The 20,438-nt window shown below is 37.3% G+C and overlaps 1 protein-coding gene across 2 annotated transcripts in view; it reads right to left on the reverse strand.

Moving 5' to 3' along the window:
- Positions 1-10,418: 10,418 nt before the first annotated feature.
- Positions 10,419-20,438, reverse strand: part of GK5 (glycerol kinase 5) — a 69,336-nt gene continuing 59,316 nt past the window's right edge. For both annotated transcript variants that reach the window (XM_041733808.1, XM_041733809.1), the window contains 4 exons: positions 16,415-16,518; positions 15,176-15,235; positions 14,421-14,554; positions 10,419-11,507 (listed from right to left, as the gene is read on the reverse strand). In XM_041733808.1, the coding sequence (XP_041589742.1) occupies positions 11,359-11,507; positions 14,421-14,554; positions 15,176-15,235; positions 16,415-16,518 (447 nt within the window). In that variant the 3' untranslated portion in view covers positions 10,419-11,358. The remainder of the gene's footprint in view (positions 11,508-14,420; positions 14,555-15,175; positions 15,236-16,414; positions 16,519-20,438) is intronic.

The raw sequence follows: 20,438 nt of genomic DNA on the forward strand, positions 1-20,438 counted from the left end.
CAGAATAAGGAACAGCTTGGTTTTGAAGCCAAAAACTGAAAATTCTCCAGAACAGAATAAATTGTCAAGTTGCTTCAGGGAGGAAAATTCATGTAAATCAATTTTTTGTTCCCACTCACAGTTCCAATTTAGCAATTTGCACAACACGCAGCTCTCTTCCTTCTCATTTCCCCATTAAGGGATCTTATTTCCTTTGAAAAGGAAAATAAAGCTTCTACTATCTCCCATGCCAGAGAGTAGATGTCTGAAACATGACAGAACACACACTGATTCTGCAAACACTTATTAAGTACTTACTGTATGCCAAGAACTGTGCAAGGCTTTGGATATACATATATAAATGTCCAAAGAGCTCCATTCATGGGTTTTCCTTGTGCTTGGTTCACCCTCATCTCACCTTCACGTGCCTACTTCTCATCAGGGCTGAGATTACTTTCTTCTGAAAAGCCTCCTCGGACTCCCCATCTCCAGCTCTTTTCCCATAAAACTGTGTCTTTGACATTCATCAGACTTACTTATAATTCCTCATTGAGTATCTCAATCTTGTAAACCCCTTGATATTCTGAGTCATGCCACCCTGTTGACTACCCTATCCTCAGTGCTTACGAGCAGCTCGGGAAGTTTTTATTGAATGGATGAGAGTGCCACAGCCCAGCCCAGCTGGAAAGAGGAAAGAAGCATAAATAAATAAATAAAGTATATGCTTGTAAATATGTGGATCACCCAAGAGAGGGCCCCGGAAGATACAGATCTACTAGTTAAAGCTGAAGGACTTCCATGCGCTGCCCTCTCTCCTGGGTGCTGGAGGCGGCTCTCTGTAGCCACAGCTAGAGGACTTCTGGACTAGTGCCTCTCAGGCTTTTGTGTGCACAGAAATCACTTCGAGATCTTATCAAAATTCAGGCTTTGAGTCAGTAGGTCTGAGGTGGGATGTAGAGGCTGCATTTCCAATCAGCTCCCACCCAGCGCTGGCGCTGCTACACCAAACACCACACTTTGAGTAACAGGTTCCTAACGACACCTTTTTATTGTACAAAAAAGATCTGCAGTTGTCTGGGACAGTTGCAGACACCGACTTTTTAAAAACAGCATCCTGTTTTCACACCTAACCCATCCAGTGACTGACAAAAGAATAACACTTAAAAGAAAAATGTGTTAAATCAAGGCCTTGTCTTCCAGACACTGTCTGTCCTATTATGTGCAGCTGAATCACATCAATAGGGTGGAGGGGAATCCAAGCCTTGGAATTTCCTCAGACAGGAACACAACCGTCTCCTGAGTTCATATCTGGAACGACTTAGTTGGTTAGGCCAATGGAAGGATTTCACAAGTCGCCCTTAATAAAAGTAACCTCTTCTCAATATCAAACCTAACATCTTTTTGTGATAAAAAATGTATTCATCCTAAAAATACGTTAAGTATAAGGAATAATGATAAACCCTCATGTACCCACCCTCATGTACCAGCTTAAGAAATCGACTCTTACCATCACTGGAGCTCTGTGTGTGCCTCCCCAACAGGACCCTCTGCCTTTCCCTCCCTATAATAACCCTATCCTCAGTTACAACCTTCTTGTTTTTCTGGACAATTTCAACACATACTTATTTAACGCCAAGCAATATATTGCTTAGTTTTGCATGTTTTTGAACTATATATATCCAGGGTCAAACATTATTACTCATCTGCAAATTATTATTGGCTCACTTTGTTTGAGTCATGTCTTAATGTAATTCATTCATTTTCATGGATGTAAAAAACAACAAAATTTATATAATCCATTCTCTTGCTGATAGACATTTGTTTTTTTTTTCTTCTATTCTGCTGTTATGAATATGCTTGGACACCTCTCCTCTGTAGATGTGAAAGATATGAGTCAAAATATTTAACGACTAGTAATGCACAAATCTGCTTATTCTCCTTCCTCATTCCTTCTCTGAGGCAAATTCTTCTATGCAGGTGGTTTATTCTGGGAAATGATTCCAAGGAACAGGAATAGGGGCTGGGAGGCTTGAAACATGAAGGAGGAAAAGCCAATCTAAGGCTGTGTTTCTGAGATGGTCATCTGCTGGAGGCCACTGAGGCTGGATGGAGCTGAAGAGTGCAAGGAGCTGTGAAGAACACATCTCAGAATTGTCCACTTATGGAACCGAAGAGCAGCATGTTTATAGACTGGTTCTCATCCCCATTGTTTATAAATTGCACCGTAGAGTCTTAGCTCTCTAGCACCTCCTAGTTTGATCATAGGTGAAAATGACAGAATTGGTTCCAATCAGTTCGAAGCTGGGAGACAGAGAAATCCCAGCCCACAAAACAGAGGAGTTATGGTGATGCAAGGTGCTGTCAGGTTATAACTGGACAGATGATTACTGCAACAACTGGAATAAAAAGGTGGACCAAGAGGATGTGAGGTGGACCAAAAGATGACCAATAGTGGTATAAATAAATAATAAATGGAAGATGAGAGACAGCTCTTCCAATGAATGAATGTAAAGAAATCATGTAAATAGGAAATCACCATTATTAGACAAATAGTACAGGAGTAATAGTTGCCAGCAAGAACTAAGCATGCATGCTCAAACCAGTGAGTGAAAAGTTTGATGGGAAACGGGGTATTAAAAAAAAAAAAAAAAGGAAACGGGGTATTTACATGGTCTAAAACGATCTCCTCACAAGATGCTTATTAGTCACAAAGGGGCAAATAGTAACCTTATGATAGAAAAACTTGGCAGATACCAACTTAATCGAGTGATCAAGGTTAACGTCGTCAATAAGAAGACATACTGATGTGTCTCCCTGATAGCATGCCTGGAGAAGGCCACATTGCTTCTGCAGCATCGTAACAAAAATTCAGAACCTTAGCCTAATCACAAGAAACTGTCAGGCCATCTCAAACTGAGGGACATTCTATAAAGTAACTGCTAGTACTCTTTGTCAAGAAAGATGTGAAGAAAAAAGAGACTGAGGAACTGTCAGATTGGAGGAGACTAAGGAGACATGAAAATAAATGCCATGTGGGACCCTTGATTAAATCCTGGGCCAGGAAAAGGACAGTAGTTGGAAAAGTGACAAGATCCAACTAAGATCTGTAGATTAGTTAATCCTGTTCTATCAATGTGAATTTCCTGGTTTGGGTGATTATATTATGGTTAGGTAAATTATTAATTAGGGGACGCTGGATGATGAGGGGAACTTGGTGCCATTTTCTCAACTTTTTTTGTTAAGTCTAAAATTATTTCAAAATAAAAAGCTAAAAAATTAGGGCCCGAAATTCCCCTTTTCTGGAAAGCACTTCGGTGGCACTGAGGCTACTGGTCCCAACAATTTGAGACTTCTCTTCCTCTCATGGTGTTGAAGTGAAACTGACATGCAATAAACTGTGCAAAAAGTAAATCATTTGGTGAGTTTGGGCATAGGTATACACCCATGAAATCACTGCCATAATCAAGATAATGAATTTATTGTTTAGAGTCAATTTTATGTGGCTCTCTCATTTCTGCTTATCTTGCAAGCAGAGGCACTGAGGCAATAGTGTCTCCCTCCAGACTAGAGGGCAGTTTTATTTACTGTTCAATATAGTAAAACACGGGTGCCCGGGTGGCTCAGTCAGTTAAGTGTGGACTCTCGATTTCCACTCAGATTGTGATCTCATGGTTGTGAGATTGAGCCCCACATCAGGCCCCGTGCTCAGCCTGGAGTCTGCTGGAAATTCTCTCTGCCCCTCCCCTCGCGCAGGCGCACTCCCTCTCCCGATGTAAATAAATAAAATCTTTTTTTAAAAAGCAATAATATGGGATCCCTGGGTGGCGCAGCGGTTTGGCGCCTGCCTTTGGCCCAGGGCGCGATCCTGGAGACCCGGGATCGAATCCCACGTCGGGCTCCCGGTGCATGGAGCCTGCTTCTCCCTCTGCCTGTGTCTCTCTGCCTCTCTCTCTCTCTCTCTCTCTCTCTCTCTCTGTGACTATCATAAATAAATAAAAATTAAAAAAAAAATAAATAAAAAGCAATAATATAATTTCCTCAAGAGTGAGCATCAGACACATTTACTTGCAGCCCCTTACAAGACCCAAATCTCCTAAGCTTAAGATTCCTCAGCTGTACTGCAGACTCACTGCATGCACAGCATCAACCTGGACTGCTTCATGTAGGAGTTGAAAAGTAAAGGAAACCAACGCAAATATGAAGATTGTGGTGTTTGCTATGCCTGTGAGTAATAAAGACTCTGACCCAGGAGTCTCCTATCTTTTGTCAATATTCGTGGAACTGTGGAAGGCTAATTTGTTAGTTTCCAAGTAGAGTAAAATTTTAAATTCTTCTCAGTTCTTGACAATGCCTGGTGATGAAACTGAGATGCTGACAGAGACTGGACTTTATAGAAGAGACTGGGCAAGAGCCATGTGGACTGGGTGAGAGGATATGAGAATTCCCTGGGATCCAGGAGCTAATGTTCTTGCCCAAGTGGCGGGGGAGGGGGAGGAGGAGGGGGAATTAGCAAATCTAATGTATCTGTCCTATGATCTCCAGCTCTTAATTGGGTGTTTCTTTTTCTAAGTAGCAAAAAAATTCCATTATTATCCCCTACCATCCCCATTGTTTCCTATAATTTTTTTTTTACAGTTGCAAGACTCTTTAAAAATATTGCTATAAATTTTAGAAAAGCCAGCTCTGCCTATCTCCATAACGCCCCCCTTCCTTATTCTCCTTAGACTAACATTACTTTGACCTAAAATGAAATTAAAAGAAAACCTCTCTTTTCCTCCTAATGGTTGAATGTTTAACAACCTTCAAATTTCCTACTTTGGAATGATACCATGGGCCCCACTACAGTCAAGGAATGGAATCCAGACTGACTGAATCCTTCACCATCCAAATGTTGCTGTGCATGTGTGCAAACCCAAAGCAATGAGTAGAGAAACACTAAATAAAAATGACTTTAATACGTAATATGTATATAAAAAATCATTTACTGTTTCATTATAGTTTCCCAAATAATTTAGGTAATTTTCAGAATGGATTTTTAAGAACTGCTAGGTTCTTTCATGTTAGTATTTGAAATTTTTCCTTAATTAAAATCTTTCTAAATATTTAAAAATACAGTATATTTTCACAACAAACCATATCATTTTTCCCACCACAAAGAATTAACCCTCTTCTCTAGTAATTTCCCTTGCGCAAAAATGTACAATATAGAATGACAAGCCTAACAGGATTTAAAGAGGCAGGGTTACAGAAAACCTTTCTTCTCTAACCGTATTAAGCCCAAATTTATCTTGTAGTTAACATATGCTTGTTTCTGTGACCTTTTTTTTTTTTTTTAAGATTTTATTTTTAAGTAATCTCTATACCCAATATGGGGCTCAAACTCACAACCCCGAGATCAAGAGTCACATGATCTACTAACTGAACCAGCCAGGTGCCCCAATTTCTCTGTGACCTTCTTATGAGCAGGAACCAAAATAGGAAATAGCATTAAATAAGAATTTCCAGGTAAAATTAAAAAGAAATCCAAAAGTTGGAGTAGAAAAAAGATTAGAGAAAAATTCACATACGCATTCCTATTGCTATGCACCTAGACTGTATTTGTAGATCTCAACATTGACTTATGAGGTTCTCAATGACTATTTAATAACACTATGAAATTTGTAAAGAACATCAGAGAAATAAGATTATGAATTTGCTGATGCATATGAACTAGAATCTGTATTAATCATCTTGCACAAATAGGAAAATTTCAAGTTAATTTTAAACAATCATTCTGAAACACAAATCAGCTTATTTTAAATAAAAGAGATTACAAACATTATGATAGCTATGGACAAAACATGTATTTGTACATTCTACTTAACATTCTAAGTAAAAGTATCTTTGAAACTGTTTTGCTGTTATACAGTATTAGTACTATACTACATAATGAGTACAGAAGAAATGTGAGAACTCTTCTGCCAGTACATTATAAAATCACATTCAAGTGCTATATACACTTTGCCTAGAAGGATTTAGAAATGCTACTTAATGATTTTTTAAGTCACCATACTGATTTTAAAAAGATTTTTTAAAAAGATATTCATGTAAAGATATGGCTCATTTAGCAAACATCCCAATTAGCAAATGGACAAAAGATATGAAGAGACATTTCACTGAAGAGGATAAATAGATGGCAAAAAAGCACATGAAGAGATGTTAAACACCATTATTAATTGGGGAAATGCAAATTAAAACCATAATGAGAAAACTTCACACCTATCACAGTAGCTAAATAAAAAATTGTGACATCAAATGCTGGTGAGGATATGGAGAAATTGGATCACTCATACATCGCTGGTTGGAATGTAAAATGGTACAGCTACTCTGGAACAGTCTGAAAGTTTCTTGTAAAGATATGGCTCATTTAAATTGAAACCTTACTCTGGGAAACGAACTAGAGGTGGTGGAAGGGGAGGAGGGCGGGGGGTGGGGGGGAATGGGTGACGGGCACTGAGGCGGACACTTGATGGGATGAGCACTGGGTGTTTTCATGTAAATTGGTGAATTGAACACCAATAAAAATTAATTTATAAATAAAAAAATAAATTGAAACCTTACATCATTTATTTTCTAAATAATATAGATATCTATACAGACATAGCCATTTTGATAACTCAAATTTATAATAAAGGGGGGAAAGGCAGTAGAAATGGCATACAGAGAATTTCAGAAATATCTGATTCTTCAGGTTCCTGTCTCTAACATTCCCACTCCCAAGATCATTCCTGCATTACCCTAAGGGCAAGGGTCCCATGGGAATATGGTGACAAAACAGCCAATGACTTAGAACCAGTGTTCTAAGTGCAAAAAATATTTGCATTTTGGTATTCATATTTTTAACATCTGAGGCTCCAAAACTTAAAAACAATGTGGTTTTGGATCACCTACTTGACTTCTTTGGGGTTACTGTTTTGACTGGTTTGAACCAGATGACCCAGCATTGGGTATGCAAGAAGATGATTCTGGGACCAGATAGGTCCAGAGTATATTTTAATTCTTTTTTTTTTTTTTGTATATTTTAATTCTAACTGAGAAACATGATCTAGATTTCCCAAAGGGATTCAGAGTCCTTTAGGGTAGATTAGAGCCATCGAGGTTGTCTCTGGATGACTCTAGAATCGCTTCAAGTTGAAGAACTCCAGGGTCCTCTTCTTCAGAGAATTATAAAATACGTGCCAAACTCCTGGGTTAGATTATTTTAATTAAAGACTGGTCCCCAGTATAGGTCCTCTGCAGAAGGGGATGTTTCTGAAGTTACTTCCGTCTAACATGAGAGGGTTTGGTGTTCTTAAGATTCTATCTGTGAGCTAGCTGTCTGCAGTCAAATACACAAAACCTGTGAATGAAAAGGCTTCAACGGTACCTTAGTTGATATAACTATGTGTATCTCTACACAAACACATATGCAAACATATAAACATATGAAGAATTAAAAAAAAAGTAAGAGGATTCTAGCTCTCATAAGTTGACCCTTCAACAACACGGGGGGTTAGGCGTGCTAATCCCCTGCACAAAGACCTGTGTATAATTTTTGACTCCCCAAAAACTTAACTATTAATAGCCTACTGGGACCAGAATCTTTACTGATAGTATGAACAGTTGATTAACACATAGTTTGTATGTTATCTGCATTATACACTGTGTTCTGAAAATAAAGTAAGCTAGAGAAAAGAAAATGTTATTAAGAAAATCAAAAGGAAAATACATTTACAGTATGGTACATACATTTATGGAAAAAATCTGCACGTAAGCGGACCTGCACAGTTCACATCCATGTTGTTCAAGGGTCAACTGTTGTCCTTTTTAATCCAACAAAAGATATTTTACTCTCAACAAATATATGCTGCTCCCTATTAACAAATGTATGTAAATCAAGGATGAAGTATATATGCAAAAAAAGTTACACTTATAAAGTAAAAATTCATCCCACCAATAGGAAGGCACAGAGTTGAGTTCTGTGGAAGTAGACATGGTTTCTGTTTTTGGGGAACTTCCAGTTTGATGGGAATCTTGCACAGAACCAGGTAAAAGAGAGTGATCATCTCTTTTGTTCAGAGATGAAAAGGAAGCAAAAAGGCAGATCGAGATGCTTTGCAGACTACATTAATACTATACTGAAGTCATAAGCCCACTCATTAAGACCACAGAGGATACAGGCAGGCATGGGGACGGCAGTGAGTGGGTAAAAAACAGCAGAAGACAATTACAACATAAGATTTTTTTTCTTGCCTTATTAACCAGTAAAATAGAAACCCTATTTAAGATACAACCATCTCTTTTTTCTAACAACCATATCCTAAGGTAAAATGAGGCAGAGAGAAAAGAAGCATGATAGACACACTACATTTGCTGAGTCTTCAATTTTCTTCTAATAGTCTATATTACTGGTTCTCAACTGGGGGTGATACTGCCTCCTGCAGTATAAGCCAAATAGCCTGTAATGCGTAATACAACATCCCAAGACAAAGCATTACTTGTCCCAAACATCAATCATACTGAGACTGAGAAACCATCTTATGGTGGCATAAAAAAAAAAAAAAAAGAAAAATCAGTAAGTCTAGGTATGAAAGCAATTAGTATCATTTTAAAAAGGACTGTACAGAAACATTCTCCTCCTTGATAAGGTAGCTACAGGCCTCCTAAAGATATCTGATTGATCCATAATGGGAAAATAAAACATGCTGAGAAATCTTAGAATGATTTTTTTAAACTGCAAATATTAGCGTATAAATGAAAATAAACTTGGAAGATGGAAAGAAAGGATAATTTTTTTGCTCAACTGATTTTGAGTATCAACTGTCTCTACAACCATGAAAGCAAATGTGGTCACATTTCTGATCTAGGTCAAATCTGGCAAAAGATTTACTAAACTGTGTCACTAAAAAACAGCCAGAAGTTGGGATCCCTGGGTGGCGCAGCGGTTTGGCGCCTGCCTTTGGCCCAGGGCGCAATCCTGGAGACCCAAGATCGAATCCCACATCAGGCTCCCGGTGCATGGAGCCTGCTTCTCCCTCTGCCTATGTCTCTGCCTCTCTCTCTCTCTGTGTGACTATCATAATTAAATTTTAAAAAAAAATTAAAAAACAAAACAAAACAAAACAAAAAAAAAACCCAGCCAGAAGTAGTAAAAATAAAAGATTAATTCTAGACTAATAGAAGAAAAAATTAGCCACTGATTTTTGAAGAGATAATTCCGATGAGACCTGTTCACAGTTACTTTTTCTGATTATCTAAAAGGTACTTATTTATCCTTCATCTTGTGGTTTTATGATGAGAAAGAAGAATGTGAAAAGGAAATGAGCTAACAAAGTTTTAAGTATTAATAATATTACAATTCAGTATATCCTAACACAAAAAGACAATTCTTTCCTATGAAATCATACCCACTGAGAAGTAGAATCTGTGAGAAACAGATATAAAAAACAACGGAGCAGCTTGCAAGTGATCGGATTTTGATAAAAGGGCCTATAATCAGTCACTAAGCTTTGTAAAAGGGACATAAAAAAATGAAAATAAAAAGAAGAGTATCATCTACATAATGGAGTCTGATTTGTTACAGTAAACAAAACACCTCCACTTAACAAAAATATTTCCAAATCTTAATGAATGGAGCTAATGATACTATATATTGGCTGTAATGATTCCACTACAAATTTTAATACTTCAAGAAGACAAAGTTCACTGAAATGTAATTTGCAGAAATGGAGTGTGTGACCCCTAGTCCTATCATACTGTCACTGAAATGGACATATATGATGGCAACAACAAAATTCCCTGTAATAGTCACTTTTTATGTTACGTTAGTATTTAACAGCTAGCTCTATAATAGTAGGTCTTTATGTGATAAAGCCTGATAAAGAGGGGAATAAATTCATTATTGCTACATGCCTAAATGGTAGGAGGGGCAAATAACATGAGAACAAGTTGGAGGGTAGTCTCCTGCCACAGGACAATTTTCTACTGGGCCCGAAGCTACTTGCTGCTCTGATTCTTTCACATTTGTTTCTATCAAGACAGTCTGAGAATGTGGAACTGTCCCTGTACCTCTCCGTGGAATTCTGGCCCAATAATCGCTGGAGGGTAATCACTTGTATAAATACATCTCCATTGGGATCCCTGGGTGGCGCAGCGGTTTAGCGCCTGCCTTTGGCCCAGGGCGCGATCCTGGAGACCCGGGATCGAATCCCACGTCGGGCTCCCAGTGCATGGAGCCTGCTTCTCCCTCTGCCTGTGTCTCTGCCTCTCTCTCTCTCTCTGTGTGTGACTATCATAAATAAATACAAAAAAAAAAAAAAATACATCTCCATTACCCACTGCTCCTATCTCACAGATATGAGTAGACTGAACAAAAATAAAAGACACCTGGATAAGTAAAATACCCACAACGAAGGCAAATCTTACATCACCAATGTATTAGGGCACTTTCTTCAAATTAAGCTCTTCGATTAGGCACTTAATAAAAGCAAAAGACATTTATGCAAGTATCTCAACAACAAAGATAAAGAACAGGAAGAAAAAAGCAGATTTATATTCAGTACCAACATTGTGTAAAAAATGGGATGTTATACTTTCGCCAGAAATTTTTTAAAGAAATCCTATTTGAGGAAGAAATTATTTTTTTGTTCCTTTTGAATCATTACCCTTTGTAGTTTCACTGACTAAAGTTATTTTTCAATACATAAAGAATGCTCAGAATTTGGTTAAAGAAGGAAAAATTAAGGCAGTGTCTTTAAACCCAATAAAGGAAAGAACTAACATAACCCTATCTGAGAGGGGCACATCGAGCTCATATTTGGATACAGTATTGAGCAATTATGGCTTTAAATATATTAATGTTTCCAAATTCCACATTTCCTCAGTTATTCTTTCTTTCTAGCTATATGAACTTCATATAGCCCATTTAATTTTAAAGAGGTAAGGAACACCTGTCACTTAATTTTGGAACAAAACATGAATGGTGATTGACCTAGAATTATTAACTCAAGAGAGTCAACGGTTATGTTCGTATGTATCATTGACCCAGTATAAAACGGAGGAGGACCCATGGCTGTCAAAATATGGCTAGAAATGGTTAATGTCCTTTGGAATCTGCTACAAAACAGAAGATATAAAGTTTTGAGGTACTGTTGCCTTATAATCTTACCAGGCTTTAGATTTAAAAATTAGGGATTTTTTGTTTTGTTTTGTATTCAAAAGAGCAATGTTTTTTTCTCTCAGGTTGCAAAGCTCATCTGAAATCTTCTTAGTCATCGTCGTATTGGTTATTATCCCTGAGCTGTGTCCCATCAGCATGTCCCATCAACCAGCCATATATGGTTTCCGTCATTCCTGTTAGTGCTACATCTTGTTATACCAATTCATGGAGCGTTTCACTGCTTTGACCCAGTTTTCCATGCTCATTTCATATTCTTGCCATTTCTTCTGTGGCTCGAAAACCACTTCGCTTTGCCTCAGTTTCTTTAGTTCCTCCTTGTCAGTCCAAAACCCTATAGGTGGAAAAAATTACTCTCAAATTTTAAGGCAAATAAGGAGTCCATAAAGTTTATCCACAAACCTATGCAAACTGGTGCACAGGGAAACAACTATTGTTTTAAAACACAATTCAGGGGATCCCTGGGTGGCGCAGTGGTTCGGCGCCTGCCTTTGGCCCAGGGCGCAATCCTGGAGATCCGGGATCGAGTCCCGCATCGGGCTCCCGGTGCATGGAGCCTGCTTCTCCCTCTGCCTGTGTCTCTGCCTCTCTCTCTCTCTCTGTGACTATCATAAATAAAAAAACCAAAAAACCAAAACAACAACAACAACAACAAAAAAACACAATTCAAAATATTTTGTTGATTTTGAATTTTGTTCAATTGACTATCCCTGGGAATAAATACACCAGGATTTTAAAATCATTTGATTTCTAACTATCAGCTTTACTTCCGTGTGGCACAGCATCAAACCATTTCCAGAGCAATCTCACCCTATCATCATTTAATTTCATGACTTGCTATGAAGAAAACAAGTAAGTAACTGTTTATTTTCCCTTTACATAATTAAAAAAAAAAAAACAAAGATAAATTAAGATTTTGGTCATATATCTTGAAGTAAGAGGCAACTCCCTAGAATACGGATGAATTCAAAGTTGAGCCTGAATATAACAAGTAGTTTCTTTTTCAAGCTATTGTATTTCATAGAAGTTATTTAAGTTCCACTTCATGATAATATTGTTCTGGCATATATTGTTCTTCACAAATGTGATTTATAATAAAAAGAAGCAAGAAAACATATTTATAACTATGACCATAAGTAGTCTGAAATAGTCTAGGTGTCTTATTAATTAAGCTGGTATATTACACTTACTCTGAAGTACTAACATAGTTGACAAGTCTCCCCAAAGTATATTATCTCTCACCAATAACGTCTCTTTGTATTGGAAAGATTTGAAATTAAATACAAAAATAATGAAATAGATAAAGCTCAAATACATAAAGCTCAAGCTACTATGTTCTAAGAATAATCTATATGTGTTTGTTAAAGTATTTTAAATGTTCAAGAGAATCTGAGATATTTAGTCTTATAAGGTGAAAAGGCATAGAAAAATTTGATATATCTTATAAACAATATTAGAATGTTTATGAGCATTTGATTTACTGTAAATATAGCTTAATTTATTCATTTTGCAAGAGTTATTCAAGTATTTGAAAAGATTTTGTTATACTTCTAAGGTAGTTAGGCATATGAAATTATTAAAAAGAAAGTCAACTGTATTAAATTCGTATCAGTTGAGTGGCACCTAGGTGGCTCAGTGACTGAATGTCTGCCTTTGGCTCAAGTCGTGATCCTGGGGTCCTGAGATTGAGTCCTGCAGCAGGCTCTCTGTGGGGAGCCCCCTCCTTCTGCCTATTTCTCTGTCTCTCTCATGAATAAATAAAATCTTTAAAAAAAATTTTATCAGTTGAAATATACAAAGAAATTTAACTGAATTTGTAAATGGGAATGATTATTTAAAGGAAAGTTTTTGGGATCCCTGGGTGGCGCAGCGGTTCGGCGCCTGCCTTTGGCCCAGGGCGCGATCCTGGAGACCCGGGATCGAATCCCACGTCGGGCTCCCGGTGCATGGAGCCTGCTTCTCCCTCTGCCTGTGTCTCTGCCTCTCTCTCTCTCTCTGTGACTATCATAAATAAATAAATAATAATAAAAAATTAAAAAAAAAAAATAAAGGAAAGTTTTTTCTTCAACATGAATTAATCACACATTAATCAATGAATAAATGAAAGTGACTTTTTTTTTAAAGTGACTGCTTTAATTTTATTCAAAGTTAACAGATTTTTAGTAGAATACAGTTTAAGTTGAACTTACTAAGATCTCAAACTTTTTGTAATTCTAACTTTAATATGCTAAATATTAGCCTAAAACTTCTAATTACAAAATATCCTGTTTGTACAAGCACTCTTCCCTTCCATAGAGGAACATATTAAATACTCCTAGTTCCACAAGGCAGCATCCCGCTTCTTAGGGAACACTCTAATTGCCCTTCCCGAGTCCATTCTTCACCCTCCAACTAATCTTCTCACTAATTGCCAAAGGGGTCTGTTCAAATATAGATCTATCCATGTCCCTCCCCTGCTTAAAATTCTCCAGTGTCTTCATGATTAAGTTCAAACTCTCTATAGTGTCTTCATGATTAAGTTCAAACTCCTCTTTATGAGGAGTCTACCACAACTGGACCTCTGTTCCTCTCCAGCCCTTCCTCTTGATCTTCACCTATCAGCATTTATGGGCTGGGACATTTGCACAAGTTGCTTTCTTTATTGGACTGCTCACTTCTTATGGCTCCTTACCTCCTCTACTGGCTGTCTGCTAACTCCTTCAACACTGAGCCTCCTCTGGGAAGCCTGCACCACTTAATGCTATGGCTGTTTGCTGGGTTTATCACACAAGTATAATAATTGGTTTACTTGTCTTACTGTAACTACAGACTCTCATAGCAGGGACTACATTTTTAAAACTCTTTATTCCCAGTAGTGACTGTCATATAGCAGGTACTCAACAAATTTTCAACGAATAAAAAAATGGAGTGGTTTCTCATGCCAAAGAAAAGCCCATCCACTTGGAAAATTTATCCAGAGTCCTTCCCTCTGCTGAAGACAATGCAGTTGAAATTCATTTTTCTCATCTCATAATTCTGACTGAAGGAGTGAAGTGAGGAGGAAGTGCACCCAGTCTCATCCACCCAGACCCATCCACAGACCCACTCATACTCAGAGGAGTGTTTTGTGCGTAATGTACATATGTGTATAAAGCTTAATAGACAACAACATTTTCTAAATCCTCTCTATAATCCCATGATTTGGGAAGAGAAATGCTAGCAGCAAGTACAGCTTGTAAGCTTTCACTTTTATAAAATTCACACATACCAATAGCAAGGCCAGCCAGTGAAGCTGCACCAAGGCAGGACATGTCTATGTTGACGGGTCTCTCTATATTCGCATTAATCAGGTCTGAAGTCATCTGCATGACAAAATTGTTCTTGCAAACTCCTCCATCTGCCCTGTGGGGAGCAAGATATTTGAGATCAGTTACTTCAACAAAAGCATAAGAACACTATTAATATTTTTTAAAGGGCCACATATATTTTTTTAGATTCTTGATTTTATTTTAAGTTCAACATTTAATTCCAAAATTATATCACTTAGCATTGACCTGAAGATAAAGGTTCTCACTAGGTAATCTTCAAACACTTTTCCTTATCCCTAACATCAGTCTTCCCACCTGCCCTGTTGTCCTAAGACTAGTTCAAAATAGGCTAACTAAACTAAGCCAACAGAAAAATTCATTTGGCCACACCAGCAAAGAAAATTTGATGCTTCCATGCCAAAAGGATAGCCACATACCCAAAAAAGACAGTTTTTTTTTTAAAAGACATTTTAAAGATGTTTATAATATACATGTGTATATTAAGATCCTCCTAAATTATACATTGTTATATGCTCCATAAATCCAAAATTAGCTTCCCTTTTCTTTCCAAATTCCTATGAACAAGAATTTTGCTGCAAAGACTAAGCATAATTTTTTTTGAAATCCTGAATAATCATAATGATGAAAATACTAATAATGGTTACCATTCACTCCCAATTTCTAATTAAATCTATCGAAAATAAAGTGTACATACCGGACTTTTGTCACAGGGATATGGATCTCTTTCTGCATCAACTCATATAACTGTTTGTTTCTAGTCAAAAAAAATCAAGAAAATCATTTAGAGAAAATTCATATCATGATAATTCTTTTTCCAACAGAAAAATAAAACCTGTGGTTTTATTTATATGGTATGTAAAAATATACAAAAGAAAACAAACAAATATACTAACTGGAAGTTGACAATAAATGTTCAAACAAGCAAGAGGTTCAGATCCTTGTACTTTTCTTTCACCTTGATAAAAGAGAGCATGTTTTTTGTTTAGAAATAAATTTAATCTATTATCCTTCCTACAAATAAAAATTTAAAGCTAGCATTTAAATAGAAAGCTATTAAGATGACATAACACAAACAACATCAAATAGAATTCACCAAATACAAAAATAACCATTTTGTAATCACAGACATTTTTATTTTAAACACTGCAAATGTTCCATATTCATGACAGCCACATTCTTCATTTTAATAAACTACAACTACACCACAACGAAAATAACACACGGACACACACAGAAAGAATAATTATGGTGATTTAATCTTTGAGTATAATGGAAGCATTATTAATTAGAATAATTAGAATTCTCCTTTATCAATAAGGATGCAAAAACCTTTAAAAGTCCATTTTAAATCTCTTAATGCTTAAGAAATTAGATATAGCTGACCCTTGAATAACATGGGAACTAGGGGTACTAACCTACCACAAAATCAAAAATCTGCATGTAATTTGTGACTTCCCTAAAACTTAATTAATAGCCTACTGCTGCTGGCAAGCCTTACTGATGACATTCAATTAACACATATTTTGTATGTTATATGTATTATATACTGTATTTTTATGATAAAGTAAGCTAGAGAAATGAAAATGTTATTAAGAAAATCATAAGAGAATATACATTTATAGTACTGTATGGTGTTTATTGAAAAAATTAATATGGCTCATTTCTAAGTCATTGTATTCAAGGGCCAACCATATTTTTAAAAATCATCTATTTTCAGATATCAAATCTAAGTGGTACTAGTACTATAACACATGAAAATAAAGAGATACTGAGGAAATTAGCAATAAGAACAGATTACATCATAAACAGTATGAATTTAAAGGTATAGACACTGTTAAAATTAAGAAATATCATAATTTAGTTTAGCAGAAATTAATAGAATGAAATCATAATACTATATGGGGAAGGGAGAGTTTAGGGCAAGTTTTGGTACCTGAAAGCTATTGACTCCAATATTGCTCGTACAAGATGGTATTTATTGGTGGAAGGCTTCAAACCCATAAAAGAGGCACATGCACAGGGGTCATTTAATGGAGCCTAAAGAAAAGAGATAGTAAGAATTTTCATTATAGTTCTAAATTATATCTATAGACTTAAAGACCTTTTATGCAATAAAAAACATAGCCATGGTAGAAAAAAAGAATGCTTAGAGTTAGTTTTAAAATAAATGACAGTCGGGATCCCTGGGTGGCGCAGCGGTTTGGCGCCTGCCTTTGGCCCCAGGGCGCGATCCTGGAGACCCGGGATCGAATCCCACGTCGGGCTCCCGGTGCATGGAGCCTGCTTCTCCCTCTGCCTATGTCTCTGCTTCTCTCTCTCTCTCACTGTGTGCCTATCATAAATAAATAAAATTTTTAAAAAAATTAAAAAAAAAATAAAATAAAATAAATGACAGTCTAAAAATATGCCAACTATTAGGATAAGTCTCTAGCAGGACCTGAAGCAAGATTGAGTTATAGGTATTGGGCTTAGCTATACCTTCTGTTTGAACTCATACTAAGAGACGATACTGAAGCAGATTAACAAATTATTATTGTTATTTTTATAGAATAACGAACTATTAAATATTTAGCTTTACAAGAGGAAATGCAAAGTAATCCTAGTATTTCCCCCTTTTATCCATCTATAAAGGTTTTACACCAGAATTGTTTTTATAGAGTGGCTTTTTATTTTTATTTTATTATTATTTTTTTAGAGTGGCTTTTTAAAAGTGTAAGTTAGTCTTAAGATAAAGAACTATAATGCAAATGATGTGTTTTACAGTGTCATAACTTCACCTAATATGTTGTCAGACATTCAAACGAAACTCTTCTATTTCTTAGCTTAATAGCTTTATTGCCTAATAGGAGAAATGACCCAGCCTAACTTCTGTCTTTAAAAGAGCCAAAGTCTTCAGCCGGGTGGCTAAGCGGTTTAGTCCCAGGATCGAGTCCCACGTCGGGCTCCCTGCATGGAGCCTGCTTCTCCCTCTGTTTGTGTCTCTGCCTCTCTCTCTCTCTCTCTCTATCTCTCATGAATAAATAAATAAAATCTTAAAAAAATAATAAAAGAGCCAAAGTCTTGAGCTGGAATTATATATCTGTTGGATGACGTTTGTATTCATCTTTGCATCCCCAGGAATGCAAGACAATTCTGGGACACAAAGATGAAGAGCAAAGACCCCTGCCAGAGCTTGTAATCTCACAAAGAAAGAGACAGAAAAATGGTTCCAATGGATGATATAAGGTCACAACAGAGGGATGTGCTGGTACTATCAGGAAATGATGGTCCCCAGGAAAAGTGCCTTCTAGCTTCAGGGCCTTGACTCATCATCTCATACCTGGAAAACTTTCTACCACCTCTTTTCCTAGTTAATCCTACTCCTGTTTCAAATCTTGGCTCAGATTCCTCTGGAAAAACTTCTGATCCCAAAGACAAGACCAAGCATCCATCATCACTTCTATGGAATCCTAGAGCTTTGCATTATAGTAATGTTTATAATCATGTATATTTGTGTGAACATTTGTTAAAACTCTTCCTTTCCTGTAGAAACTGATTCCCATGTGTCTCCAGGGCCTTGCATCTGGCCCCCACAGGGGATCCTCACACATCTGCTCAATCAATGAACAAACAATACTCTTCCTCATTACTTAACTGAAGATATCCCATATTACATCTTATCTTTACTGTAGCTGTGATTTTCCTATAGTGATTTTATTCTGATTATTTTTCAAATTTATTAATATGTTTTAATGATTCACTCAGTAAAAGCTTATTTATAGAGTAATGCTGGCCTATATCAGGTGGCATTCAATTGTAAAACAAAGACAGGTCAGATTCAGCCAGTGCAACTAGTCCCTAGTAGTGTGCTATGTATTTTCTGGATAAAAATATTTTCTTCTAATATACCACATAAAATACTGGTATGACTGGCCTGAAATCACTTTTGTAAATATAGCTATGCACATAATTTACAATTAATTAGTAACAGGCCAATTTAGAGATAATAAATCCCATGGAAACCTAAAAATTTCTTTTTGGTTCCAATGTCCCTATATTAGTTTAAGTGAATCTGTCTTTGGGATCATACTGTAGGGAAAATCCTGTACTATAGGCAAGATCCTTTGGGCCTGGTCACACCTTGCCAGGGCAGAGAGTTTCCAGCCATACCTCCAATCTATCATTGCCAATCTCATTGAGTAAGCCTCTCTGGCCATCAACCAACCAGGAATGGCAAGACTCAGTAAAGTTTTGTTTGGAGTCCTGAGCTAACCTGGCCGACTCCTGCCCAAAACATAGACTACTTGCCCCCACAGGCCCTTGTCACCACAGGGATTTTTGCCTAATATGCTGGGGGCCTGCAGGATGGCTAATGCCTCTTACCCTTCATCAACTGTGAACCTAAACACAAACTCCTCTGGCATCTATTGTCTATTCCTGGTGTCATCTTTTATGCCATACCATGAACCAGTACAGCAGAGTAGTTAAGAACCTCACTGGGATATTAGCCTAATAAGCTGGGAACGTGCAGGATAGTTAACATCTCTTGCCCTTTGTCAACCGTGAACCTAAACACAAACTCTTCTGGCATCTATTATATATTCCTGTTGTCATATTTTACACCATACCATGAACCAGTACAGCAGAATGGTTAAGAACCTGGACCCTAGAATCAGAACACCTGGGCCCTGACACCAGCTCTGCTGCTCACTAGCTGAGACCACGCAAGTGATTTAATAGCTCTAAATCTCAGTTTCCTCATCTTCAGAATAGAATGATAAGAGTATCTTCTGCCTTATTGAGTCACCGAAGATCAAGTGAGATAATTCATGACATTTAGAACAGTGCCTGACACAGAGTAAGAATTCACTACAATTTTATATTACTATAATTTCTTACCAAAACCTCTCCCACTACTGACTTTCTTCACAACCCTTTCTGTGCCCTTTGAATCCTTCCTTCTATTGTAAATAAATTCTCCTAAAATGTAACCAGTTCTGAGAAGTCCTCTCTACTAATTCTATGGTTGCTATAACAAACCTGGCTCTGTGCCGGGAAAATCACAGTTAGCTTCAGTTAGAGCTATCCAGTGGAATACTGTCAAGCTTCTCTACCACAGGGGCCAGAAGCACTGTACTAACTTCCCATGACCACTCTAGGCCATAAACATCTACTGTTAGGAGACACTTCCCTTCCCCCATGTTTGTTTAGGGAACATCATGTTTTACCTTTCCGTGGCTCAGACATCCCAGTCATTCACAAAACCAGAGATGGCATTCCTAGTACTTGCTGGCCACACCTCTTACTGAAGAAAATGCTTGAAAACACAAACCTCGTTGTCTATAACAGCCATGTTTCATGTCCTAGTCCCACTGCCAAAGTACAACCATAGGGACTGAGCATGACTAACTGAAAATCTGTCCTAAGCTTGAGAAGACTAGGAGGTCCAGTCAGATTCTCAAGATTTCTCAGAAAAGATCATCCAGAAAAAGACCATCAACAGGGGGAACTGAAGCTAAAATGCATAGAGTGGAAGAAGGTTGTATTTCCAAATTATGGAGAAGCAAACATATGAGCAAAATAATGACAATTAAGCAGAAGTTATGAGGAAGAAAGAATACAGAGCAGAGCTGGTAGTGAGAAAAGTGAACGCACAGAGAAGAAACCACAAAGAACATTAAGAACTGCAAAGTCAGTTGCCGACTTCTTTACAATACCAGTGAACAACCAGCTTCTCTCAGGGTAGCATAAGCAAGCCTGTTCCCTGCAAACCTAAGAACCCTCATTGGAGCATGACTCATCATCCTCTGAAGACTGACACTTGGTTCACAGTCCTGTCCACCCTATCACTGCCACCATCACAGTGACTTTACAGTTAGGCAGATAGTCACTGATTCCTGCCTCTGATACCTATCATGGATATTCCATGTTAGTATCTCTGTCCACGAATCACAAGACCTACCAGAGCAGAACCACAA

Source organism: Vulpes lagopus, chromosome 19 (genome assembly GCF_018345385.1).
Source record: "Vulpes lagopus strain Blue_001 chromosome 19, ASM1834538v1, whole genome shotgun sequence".
NCBI lineage: Eukaryota > Metazoa > Chordata > Mammalia > Carnivora > Canidae > Vulpes > Vulpes lagopus.